The sequence below is a fragment of the Microtus ochrogaster genome, linkage group LG1, assembly GCF_000317375.1.
Source record: "Microtus ochrogaster isolate Prairie Vole_2 linkage group LG1, MicOch1.0, whole genome shotgun sequence".
NCBI classification, from domain to species: Eukaryota; Metazoa; Chordata; class Mammalia; order Rodentia; family Cricetidae; genus Microtus; species Microtus ochrogaster.
The window spans coordinates 11,773,840-11,786,665 of NC_022027.1; the positions used below are offsets into that span (position 1 = coordinate 11,773,840).

A 12,826-nucleotide genomic window follows, 5' to 3' on the forward strand; every position below is an offset into this window, starting at 1 on the left:
GACTCTGCCTCCTGAGTGCTGGGATTAAAAGCGTGCACCACTACCACCGAGCCATATATCACTTTCTACTGATAAAGTAGTCTTTTAAAAAAAGTTAAAAAAAAGATATTTGTGTACAGTAGTTTCTTATTTCATGTTTCTGTTTTAATACCATTCTCTCCAAGATAACACCAGCTGCCCCTTGTCACCACAGAGCAGAGTGAGCTGTGCTCCTTCCTTATTAGACCAGCAGAAATGCGGGTGGACGTGGGTGAGGAGAGAAGTAGTTGGTTTAGTAGTGGGGGGTGATGGGATGCAGGTGCTGTGATGGTTCTTAATGAGGTGTATATATAAGGGATAAAAAGTCCACCCTGAGCCGGGCGGTGGTGGCGCACGCCTTTAATCCCAGCACTCGGGAGGCAGAGGCAGGCGGATCTCTGTGAGTTCGAGACCAGCCTGGTCCAAAGCCACAGAGAAACCCTGTCTCGAAAAAACAAAAAAAAAAAAAAAAAAAAAAAAGTCCACCCTGAGATATACTGGACTGGTTCTGTTTTCTCCTAACTAGTGCTTTACTATAGCTTGTTTTGGGTTTTGTTTCTGTTTTTGTTTGAAACCAGAAAGTCCTTTGCTGTTTCCTTATTATCCTCGAAAATCATTGCATTTTGTGAAAAGGCGGATGGAGAACATTATTGATCAGTGTTTGCAAAAGCCAGCAGTAAGTCTGAAAGAAATGCATGTCTTTATGTGGGAGTGAGAGAAGCTGCAGTGTCTGGCCCGCTTATGTAAGTGACCATAATATATAACTGCTTACCATTGTTAAAATGGGCAGTTTCTTGTGGTCCATTTTGCTGACTCCTTACATGAATTTTAAAATTGGACTAGTGAAAGTGTTGGCATCTTTAGGAATTTGTTTCCAGAAAGCAGCTTAGTATTTTTTTTTTTTTAAGTTTTAGTTTCAGAGCTCGCGTGTCTTGTTTTCACTGCTGAGTGGTGGGTGTTGAGAAACTAGTGAGAGGTGGGCCTTCATTTGCCTGTGCATCATTGCCAGCCCCTTTTCAATTCTTCCTTCCTTCCCACCTGTTTGAGGTTTCTCACACTAAGGTTTGATGATAGGGATTTTTAAAAACCAAACTTTAATAGTGATGTTCACATTTTCTGTAGAGTATCTTCATATCTAATTGCACTAATTATGTCTTTTTCCTTTTCCCTTTTTGCTTTATATTGTGAGTGGGGTGGGGGTCAAACCCAGCATTTGAGCATTCTGGCTAGACATTTTTACCAATAACTGCATCCCCACCCTTGATTATTTGTTTTTAAATCTTACTCTATATAGGATGTAATCGGAAGATCAATGAATCAAGCAATCTGCATTCCATTATATAGAGATGCTAGGAGGTAATTCTCCTTACCTATTGTGTGCTGTATGTTTAGCAATGATTCTACGTTTTTCTCATTTTGTTTTCTTGTTGTTTTAGTATGGACTCTGCTCGTAGATTGCTAAAATTCCCATTTCTGTAAGTCTCTTCACATCCTGTTTGAGAAATATAATTGTGTTTTAACCTTAGGCAGCTTGATACCATATCCTGACATTAAATTTTGTTCCGTAGGTGGAATAATAAAACTTCAAATCTACATTATCTTCTTTTTACTATTTTAGAAGATTCGGTTTATAAAATGTGCATCTTAAGGAGACATACTGATATTTCCCAGTAAGTATGGATAGGAAGTTTGAAATTGCAGAGATAAGATTTTGTCATCATTATTATTATTATTATTATTATTTTGAGACAGGGTTTCTCTGTGCAGCTCTGGAGCCTGTCCTGTAGACCAGGCTGGCTTCAAATTCACAGAGATCTGCCTGCCTCTGCCTCCCGAGTGCTGGGATTAAAGGTGTGCGCTACCACTGCCCGGCAAGATTTTATTATATTTTAACAGTTAACACACAGCTTTTCTGCCATTGTTTTTGATTCTAAAAATATTTATTTGTTAGTCCCCCCGCCTTGTGTGTGTGTTTATGTACATGTGTATGCAGAAGCTGGAAGAGGCCTTTGGATCTCCCAAAACTGGAGTTACGGGCAGTTTTAAACTGACCTATATGGGGTTGGCTCCTATGGAAGAGCAATAAGCACTCTTAACTTCCAAGCCATCTCTTCAGCCTATCATGTTCTAGTGAAGTTCCTTATGACTTCCATTTGTCTCTTAACTGTTCTCAGTTGTGGTTTTCACATCCTTAAGGTTGATGATCCCTTCTAGATTATAGTGATATATCTAGATATTGTGTGGTGACTCTTTTTTATGATCAGAAAAACAATCTGACAATAGAATCAGGGTTCTATCAGAAGAACTCTTTGACATTTGCAGCCGTATTTCTGGGTGCATTATGGAAGGCCTCTGGGGCCAGTGATGTCTGTCAGTAAATGGAGGCTGTGTCTACAGAAACTCACTTTGAATTCTGAAGAGAGCTCAAGTTCACAGCTCCACCAGCACCTTAAGTGGCACTAGCTTTCGGTTTGAAAGGGAAGTTTTCAGGCTGAGATAGCCTTAGAGAAACAGTTTGTCCTCTCCATACACCTTAGTGAAACATCTAACTACTTTTTGTTGGTGGTGTTTGTTTTGAGACAGAGTCTTACTGTGTAGCTCTGGCTTTCCTGTAACAACAAACTTACGTTGACCAAATTGGTCTAGAAATCAAGAGATCCACCTGCCTCTGCCTCCCCAGTGCTCAATAGCAGCTTTCTGTAGCAAAAGTGTAGAATTTTCTGTCTGCCAACTGCATTCTTTCAAGTGTTTAGGTTGCTGACTATTCAGTTTGTTCCATAAATTCTTCTTTATTTCCTTTCTTTTCTCAAGATCTGTAAGTAATGGACTAATTGGTATTAACTTTGGGAGCTTCACATATTCCACAACTGAAAAAGTCAGAAGAAGGTAAGTTTTGATGCTGGTTTAGATGACAAGCACAGGTCCTGGGGTGGGGGTTTCTGTGTACTCTAGTTATTGTGTAGGAGGGTGTCAGACTCAGTGATGGTAAGGGCAAGTGTTCTCTCCTGCAGAAGAGTAGGGCTCCTTATAATATATACATAAGGCTAATTTACTTAGACCTGATGAGAACTTTACAACCCCACAGAAATTTGTGTGCCCTTATGTGCTGGGATTTCCTGCAATTCTTCTAAGCCAAGAAGTGATGTGGTTCAGGAAGCAGATGTTCAGTGAGACTGAAGTCTTTATTATTGCCCTAAAGCAGCAACAGAATGAATGTTCATCTCTTGGTTTTCCTAGGGTTCAGAAGCACAGTCACAACCAAGCCAGCCCTGATGCTTTGTGGGGGAAGACCACTCTGACCACTGGCTGGTCTTTTTACTCAATTTTCTTTTCCTGGAATTTTTAGTGATACTTTAGAGATAGGTCTGTTTTTCAAGTGTGAAATCTTATTTTTACATTTAGAATATAACATGAGTGCCACTCATGAAATCTTAGTAGACATAAGGCATGGCCATTGATGTTAGGTGTAACTGTGAGCTAACTTCACAGATTTTTTTTTTCTTTTCTCATGTTTACCTATTTTTAAGACTTAGTTATATTGGGAAAAATAGTACAGAAGGTAATTTAGAAATTTTTAATAAAAATGAATGGGATAATTTAATTGTCTTATAGAGAATGTCAATGTCTTAAGTTATGTTTTTGACCTCAGTGTCAGCAAGAAGTGACCCATGCACCGTTTTCTTAGCAGCTGTGATCATTTTGCTTTAACAGAGCGTTCTCTCCCAGCACTTACAGTTGTCTAGACGCCCAGTTTTATGATGATGACACTGTAACACTCATCCTTAAAGACTCCATGGGACGTGAAGGAAGAGACAGGATCTTGGTTCAGTTGCCGTTGTCCTTAGTGTATAACAGTGAAGATTCCGAAGAGTATCAGTTCACTGGGACTTACTCGACAAGGTAACTAATTGACTCATAGGAGAGCGTCAGCCTCATAGGACAAGAAACTGTTCTCTTGTCCTGCCCCACCCCTCCCTTGCCTCTTCTAGACAGCCTTACCTTAGCTGGCCTCCCAGTGCTAGAACTACTGGTGTATATCACCATTCTAGCTAGCAATTAACTGGTGTTTTGTGTTTTTATTTGTTTGCCTAGGTTTTTCATTTTGTTTTGAGACAAAGTCTTGATATGTAGACCAGGCTGGTCTTGAACTCATAAAGACACACCTGACTCGGGGTTTAAAAGTGTACGCTACCATGCTTAGCAACTATATGTATGTATGTATGTATGTATATATATATATATATACACACACATACACACACACATACATTCTTCTTGTTTAGGCCTGCCAATTAATAGATTTTTATTTGGTAGGGATAACTGTTGAGGCAGCTGAATGGAAATACTACTTTATATTTTTTGTCTGTGATTTTCTGTGTTGTTGTACTGGAAATTGAGCCCTAGGTTTTCCATATGCCAAGAAAGTTCTCTACCATGCTACTATATTCCATATTCCAACCTTTTTTTAAAAAAAAAATGTTTTGAGAGCTGACAAAAGTCTCAATGTGTACCTTTGGCTAGCCTGGAACTCACTATGTAGCCCAGGCTGGCCTTGACCTCATAGGGCTCTGCCTTGTATGTGATGGCATTAAAGGTTTGTGTCACACCCCTCTTTTTATTTTTGGCAGTCTCACTAAATTGCCCTTAGGCACTAAGGCTGGTCTTGAACTCACTCTGTTTCTCAGTAACTTGTGATCCTCTTGTCTTGGATTTCCAACTTGCTGGGATTACAGACCTGTGTGCTAAGCTCAGCTCATGTTCTCTGTGTGTGTGTGTGTGTGTGTGTGTGTGTGTGTGCGTGCGCGCGCGCACGCGCGCGCGCACGGGTAAACTTTACTAACTTTCCTGTTCTTTTGGTTTAACAGTTAATGAAGAGGAATTCCTGAGAATGGGGTGGCTTTGTTTCATTTCCAAGGGCACTGTTAGCCGTAGTTTGTAGTGAAATTCTTTTTAGATTTGTAGTTAGTGTTTTCCAGAATTAGGACTTCATTATTCATTTTAAGAGTATATGACCTGTTCTAAGAGCTGAGTTTAGTTGAGTCTGACTGTTAAGTAACTAGATTCTCTCAAATTTTAAAATGCATTTATTTTCTCTTTGAAAGAAAATCAAACCTTAACTGGCGTGCTATTCTGTATGTTTGGCATTGCAGTGTTTTTACAGCCTACCTTATCACGACTAGAATCACCACGGTTTTGTGGTGGCTGCTAGAATTGTATTGAGGATGACAGTCCCTTTGACTCGTTGTTTTCTGTAGGCTAGATGAGCAGGGCAGCATTATCCCCACACGCACCCTGCACTTGGAGAAGCACTGGAGGCTGCTGGAGAGCATGAAAGCACAGTATGTTGCTGGGAATGGCCTTCGGAAAGTGTCCTGTGTGGTAAGTACTGCAGGCAACTTGGGGTCTGACCTCATCTCTGCAGAGCCTTCATTAGATGAATGGTATACAGGTCCTTTCTCTGTCATTTTATGAGTCATAGTTTCTATTAACTATACGCATGTAGCAGCCTTGATTGTTCATTTCTTGTTCTAAGAAAGCTTACTAAATAGGTAAAAAATCTCTGGATTTTGCTAATCTTATGAATTGTTTTATGTAGAGGTCGTTTTACATAAGGTGAAAGCTGAGTTGAGTGACAGTATAGAAAATGATTAGTAATATAACTCCCATAAAGCCATTCTTTGATTTAAATTTCTGATTTTAATTCCTTCACATAATGTATTTGTTAAGTGTTCATTTAAGCAGTGTTTATCTGGCCTTGTTTCTATTAGCTAAGCTCAAACCTCCGACATGTGCGGGTGTTTGAGATGGACATCGATGATGAGTGGGAGCTCGACGATTCTTCAGACGATGACGATGAGGCCGGGGGGAAGCCCATGAAGATCAAGGAGGAAGAGCTGTCGGAGTCGGACACAGAGGAGCAGCAGGATGCTGCTGCCCTCGACCCAGACATAGTCATCAAAGTGGAGAAACTCGACCCTGAGCTGGACTCATGACCCACTTTAACAGCATGTGTTACTGTGGCAAAAAACATAGGGGGTGGACTAAGATGACGTGGGTCACATTGAATTATCTGTGTAACAAAAATAAATGGTAAATTTTATTTTTCATACTGTTTTATCGTTTTGGAGGTGAGTCACTGTCTTTCTTGCTGAGATTTCTCTTTCATACTGTGCAGAAATAGTGTTTAAAGAAAACACTGATTTGATATGAAGAAAAGGCAAGTCATTTCTGTCAAAAGGTAGCCTGATTATTCCTGTGTGAGGGAGCCTTACATTCGAATAGTCAGGGCACATATTCCCGTAACCTCAGCACTTAGGAGGCTGAGGCAGGGGCTGAACTAAATGTAAATAACCATTTCTCCCTATATTTTGGTGCATTTCATGTATGTTATTTAAACATTTTTTTTATTATTTTTGCTTGTGTGTGTGTGTCTGTGTGTAGTTATACAGAGGTGTGTGTGGGAGCCCTCAGAAGCCAGAGGTGTCAGATCCCCTGGAGCTGGAGTTAAGGGCAGTTGTGAGCCTCCCAGCATGGGTGCTAAGAACTGAACCCAGGTCCTCCGGAAGAGCAGAGGGCACTTTTAATTTCTGAGTCACCTCTTCTGCACCTACATTTTATATTTTAAAATCAGGCCTAATCTTTATTTTCCCTTGCCTTTTAGGTTTCTAGGATACTTGGAAAAATTTAAAGTAGATTATGTTGATTTACTCTAATGCTAAGCCAGAAGATATATCCTGTCTTATGATTTAAATAACAGCACTCTGCTTCATGGCCATGTGATTATCTTTCTTGGCTCTGTCCCTGTTGATGTACGCTTTAGTGTTTAGACGGGTCCTTCTCTCTGTGTAGACACACAAGCTAACTTTTGGCCACTGGGAACTTGAGCTGTGCAGACCAACTACACATAACCTGACTTTAGAAAAGATGTTAACTTCCTAATGCTCATGCCACCAGTAGAGAGATTTCAGTGCATATGTGAATGCTAGTATATAGGTCACTGATAAACGAAGGGCTGCTTTTGAAAGCCTTAAATATCTGTAGGCAAGAAGGTGTATTAATAACCAAGCGAGTGGGTAATTGTAGGGTTGCTATGTGGTTTAATAGGTAGATGGCTCACCATTGAGTGTAGAGTACTAAATAGAACAGCAGCTCTTTGTTTTCAGGCTTCTGTATTGGACATCCACTGAACAAAGGAGTTAACCTGTGTTGAAGTCAGTGTCTTCTGAAAGAAACCAAGTCCTTTAGTCTAAACTTGAGAGAAATCAGAACAGAGGTAGTTCACCAAACAGTCCCTTCTCAGTCAGTATGACTGAAGTTCCTTCCCTCTGCCTTAATCGTCACAGAAGGGATGGGTTTCAACTCCTTGTTTTCCTGTGTTCTGTCTCCCTCTTACAAGTTTAACTATTAACAAGATTAACTATTTGTTGTTTGTCTCTGTTGTCATCAGCCGCCTCGTCTGAGTTCATCAGAACACTTACTCTTTTATGGGGTTAGTTTTCGTCCAGTTCTGGAATCGCAAAGTAGAGACAGTTACAATCTTTATTTGTTATATTTGTCTGGGTGCCTTCATGCACCTGATCTGTGGGCTTTGGGAGGAAAACTGAGTGGAAGCCACTCTCCTGTGCAGCTGCAGGGCGTCCTGGTTTCAGAGACGCCCTGCTGTGCCACAAAGGTAGTCTTAAAACTGGCCGGCCTCTACATAAATGTCCTGATAGTTGGCCAGTGTTTCTAGTATGGTGTCAAATGTTTTACAGTAGATATTATTAAAAATGAAGGCACCTGTCAGACAGTGTGGAGAAACAGCAGGCTGCAGGTATGCGAGGCATTTTGGAATGACTGCATTGCATGCATTTACCTAACTTGGAAGGACCAAGGGAGCAGACAACCAGATTGTTTTTAGAATGAATTGTTCTTTCAGATAAGCACTTGGTTCCTTATTAGCCAGAAATCTTTTCGGGTGACTTCAGTGTTAGGTTCATAAAGGCTTTGGGACATGCACGGTGACTTCCTGTGATTCCATTAAGTTGGAGTTGAAATTCCCAGACTTGACTAGAGCTAGGATCAGTGCGTGTCTGTGGGTATACCGGGTACCCTTTGAAGCTGACTTCCTAATTTGGGGAAAATTGTTTGTGGTTAAAGCTTTTCTTATGTATAACAAATATTAACTGGATTCCTACTATATCCAAATAAAAATTTTAAACTGATAACCAAACTTTAATGAGATGTACAGTACTTTTATTACTATTGAAAGACCCCTGGAGTTGGGAGACTCTCACTCAAGTCTTGGGATAACACGACCCCCCAGTACTCACAAGAAACTGTCCTTGCTGTAATCACACGAGGTTTATTGGATATTGACTCATATCCCATGCAGGGGTAGAGGAGTTCGACCCCAAGTAGCTGGGAGAAGGGGAATTTAAGGGAATTAAAGGTGTGCACCACCATGCCTGGCTAGATTAACACTTGTCATCTAAGGTGTTCTGTGCTGCCTCTTTTCAGGGTGAAGCTCGTGGAAGCTTTAGAAATGTAAATAGCATACCCTCGTCTCTCCTCCCATTTTATTTAGCTATTTGGTTACTGTATACCAGACTTAATATTAACTGTGGCAAATCCTTCTAATTCTCTGACTTTGCAGTTTTTGTTTCCTTCCCATTATATTCTTGGTTTGTTTGGTTTTTCCACAATGGGAATCTTACACTCATCAAATGCTAAAGCACCCCGTCTTTTAAAATCAAAATAGTTGAGTCTAAATACAAAGGGAAGCCAAGCAGTATCACCTTGGGCTTATGGCTACTTACATATAAGTAGAGGAGTTAATAGTTTTGTACCTTGGGGGACATTCAGCTAGCCAACATATTGCTAAACGGTGGCTGTAACTGAAATTAGATTTTTTGATTTCTCTAGGAGCTAGTCAGTGTTGATGGCATATGTTGAAGTTATGATAGACAACTGTAGCCTTGACAACAAACCTCTTGTCTTGACTGTCTGCCCTGTCATTTTTTTTCTTTTTTTTTTAGTTCTAGTAGAGCATCAGGACCTAATACAATTATACTTCCAAGGTCATGAAAGCCGGGCACGCCTTTAATCCCAGCACTCGGGAGGCAGAGGCAGGCGGATCTCTGTGAGTTCGAGACCAGCCTGGTCTACAGAGCTAGTTCCAGGACAGGCTCCAAAGCCGCAGAGAAACGTTGTCTCGAAAAAACAAAACAAAACAAAACAAAACACAAGGTGATGAAAATCTTACCCTGTGATAGCAAAGAATATTAAACACAGACATATGTCCAGGACCATGTTTTTGGTATTTTGAGATAAGGTCTCACTGTATAGCCAGTCAGATCTTAAAATTCACTGTGTTCCAGCTATCGCCTCACCAGTGTGTGTGTACACCAGCATCAGGACCAGAGATAGCATGCAACAGTTAAGAGCACTGGCTGTTCTTGCAGAGGGTCCAGGCTCAGTTCCCAGCACCCACGTTGGGGCTCATGATTGTCTCTGAACTCCAGTTTCAGAAGATCTGATGCCCTCTTCTGGCCTCTGCAGGCACTAGGCTTGTATGTGGTGCTCATAAATACATATAGGCAAAACACTCATACTTATAAAATACCTATTTAAAACAATACAGCACATACCACCATACCCAATATTGGTTGCTTCCTGGTCCTTGTGACATAACCAAAAGAAACACCTTGCTTCAGGACAGGTTTATTTTGACTCACAGTTCATAAAATAGTTCATGTCATGGTAGGGAAGGCGTGCTAACAGGATCCACTCCTGTCCATGATGGTGGGAAACAGAAGTGTAAGGTAGCTGGTTTCAGTGCATGGGCAAGCTGTGTACAGAGAGTTGACACTCGGCGAGCCAGACTAAAAGCCCCAGAGACCCACCTCCAGTGACCCACCTCTTCACATTTTCTTGTCATAAGGGTGTCATTAGCTGGGGACTAAGGGCTGAAACACACATGCTGTCAGGAAGGACGCTTCACATACAAACTCGAACACCCAACTTTGTCAAGTAGGAGATGCATCACTAATACAGTAGGAATATCACAGATGTTTACATTGCAGTTTGATATTTCTTTCTAGACCAAGATTTCCCAAGCACGTACTTCTCACATCAGAATTGCCCTAGTTTGTGAATACAGCTGCAAATTCAGGTTTTCTCCTCTGATTCCACACACCCAGCATATGAGGGTAGAGTCCAGGGCTGCATCCATGATAAAGTCTGTCTTTTTAAGGCTGAGAACTACTTTCTTTGAAAATTGTTTTTTAGAAATTAAATTTTGTAGTTCTAAGAGCATAAACGGTTCACTTACAGACGTTGGAAGTTATTTTTTTGTTCTTAAATGATCCTAACTGGAAGTTAATTGCACATGCAAGATGCTCACGCATCTATAAATCTGTTTAAATGACGGAGGCATAATTGTACCTCAACTCTCCATATGCATTGCAGCGTGTAGAAGTGAATCCCTTAGGGCCCCATTTCAGTCCTAACAAGATTATGTCTGCTGAGCAGTGGAGGCCGAGTTGGATATGTATGGTCGTGCTGGTAATAAGCTATTACAGTTCATAAATGTCACCTTTCCTCTGGTGTGTGCAGTCAGACTGAACCTGGTGCCTCGAGACACAAAGTGTAATGTGTACTTATTGTCGTATAGATGATAAATCTGCCCCATGACAAGGCTTGAGATGAGACGAGTGTTTACTGGCTTATTATGTTCTCAGTGCTAAAACAAGGAAGCGGGCCTATTGTTCGCCATCAAATTTACAAGGTTCACCTACTGTCCAAGACTAAAAACTTGAGGGACAATTTTTCATTTCTGCATTCCTGACTCCTGCTAGTGAGTAAACATTAAGTTGTATTTCTTTCCAGAGTTTAGATGGTAAAACTGGGTGCTTGGGAGTGAGAGGAGATGAGTGGGAAGTGGCTATAAACCATAGTCCTTGCACACATTTCAGGGAATCTGCAAAACTTGTAACAACTCAGGCGCCTCCTCCCTTTCTCTGCTTGCTTTGCCCACTTGTGACAGGAAGGGGTTGAGGGGTCAAGTGTATCCACAGCAGCCTCTTCTAATGGGGTTAAGGTCAGCACCTCCACGCGTCTGTGGGTAGCAAAGGGCTGCGACTGCTGCTCTGTGGCCCTATACCATGCAGGATCGTTTCCTGTTGTGATAGGAGCGGCGGGCTATGTTCCTGGCACCTGGCCGCCCACACGGCTAGCTTTATACCCAAAATAATTACACGGAAACTGATTGAACACTGCCTGGCCCATTAGTTCCAGCCTCTTATTGACTAGCTCTTACATATTGATCTAACCCACTTCTAATAATCTGTGTAGCCCACAAGGTGGCTTACCAGGGAAGATCTTAACCTGCGGCTGTGTCGGGTGGGAGAATCATGGCTACTGCCTGACTCAGCTTCTTTCTCCCAGCATTCTGTTCAGTCTTCTCCGCCTACCTAATTTTCTGTCCTATCAAAGGGCCAAGGCAGTCTCTTTATTTAACCAATGAAATTAACACAAAACAGAAGACTCTCCCCCATCAGTTTCCTCCTCTGCAAGAATTGAAGGCACCATCAGAGCTGGGAGGGGACCCAAGTGACTGCTTGATTGATTCCGTCAGGCATGCTAAATGCTGCTGGGATGTGGAGAAAGGAAAGATCAGTGCCTGTTGCCTGAGATTTCTGTCCCGCCTGGTCCTGCAGCCATTCAGTCCCAAAGAAATACACAGAGGTCGACATTGATTATAAACTGGTTGGCCTATTAGCTCAGGCTTCTTATTAACTCTTACACCCTACATTAATCCATAATAGTTGTCTGTGTTAGCAAAGTGGCTTGGTACCTTTTATCAGCGAGCCATTCACATCTGCGTCCTCTGTGTCTAGGTGATGACTGCAGACTGTATCTTTCCCCTTCCCAGAATTCTGTTCTCATTGCTCAGCCTCTGCTTCCTGCCTGGTCACCTTGCCTATACTTCCTGCCTGACTATTGGCCAAATCAGCATTTTATTAAAACAATACAAGTGACAGTGTACAAGAGCATTGTCCCACAGCACTTCCCCCCCTTTTTTCAAAACAAGAACTCTGAATCAAATCTCCTTTGTTTAGCTTTTTTCCTGACCATTATCCATAACAACTTGTAACCAACATTCTAAACAAAGGCAAACATTCATAATCCATTTTTGGGGAATGTGGGTGTAGTTTTTTAGGCTACTTCCTACTGATTGAGGGTGCTGGTAATCTTATGGGGATCTAAAGAAGATTTAGAATTATGATCAAGTACTGACTGGAATGTTCTGTGAGGCTTGATCATCTCAGCCAGCAGGCTTGAAACTGTTCTGGATGTAGAACTCAAAGGAAACTCCAACAGAGGCCCTCTGAAATGTTGGATCATATGGACCATCTGCTCCTATTGGAGATTCTTCAGGGGGGTCTTCCTTGATCAAACCTGATTTTTCTTAGCCCAGGATGAATCTACAGCCCCTCATTTCCTGTGGAAACAAAAGCAAAATCTCGGGGTGGGCTGTGGTGGTGCACACCTTTAAATCCAGCACTCGGGGGGGCAGAGGCAGGTGGATTTCTGTGAGTTTGAGACCAGCCTGGTCTACAAGAGCTAGTTCCAGGACTGGCTTCAAAGCTGCAGAGAAACCCTGTCTCAAAAAACAAAACAAAAAAACGGAAAAAAAAAACCCCGAAAAAAAAGCAAAATCTCTTCTCCAAAGTAACATATTGTAGTAATAGGAGCCGTGGGCTGTGTCCCGCCACCCAGTTAGCTTTACCCGAGATAATTACACGGACACTGTATTCATTTAATC

The 12,826-nt window shown here is 41.6% G+C and overlaps 1 protein-coding gene across 1 annotated transcript; it reads left to right on the plus strand.

Annotated features, from left to right (window-relative positions):
* The first annotated feature begins 481 nt into the window (after positions 1–481).
* Anapc4 (anaphase promoting complex subunit 4) lies at positions 482–6,132 on the plus strand. The gene is made up of 8 exons (XM_005359227.3): positions 482–694; positions 1,313–1,374; positions 1,455–1,493; positions 1,587–1,688; positions 2,830–2,904; positions 3,730–3,918; positions 5,274–5,397; positions 5,787–6,132. The coding sequence occupies exons 1-8, from the start codon at positions 656–658 to the stop codon at positions 6,009–6,011; spliced, it is 855 nt and encodes a 284-aa protein (XP_005359284.1). The 5' UTR covers positions 482–655; the 3' UTR covers positions 6,012–6,132.
* The last annotated feature ends 6,694 nt before the right edge of the window (positions 6,133–12,826 follow it).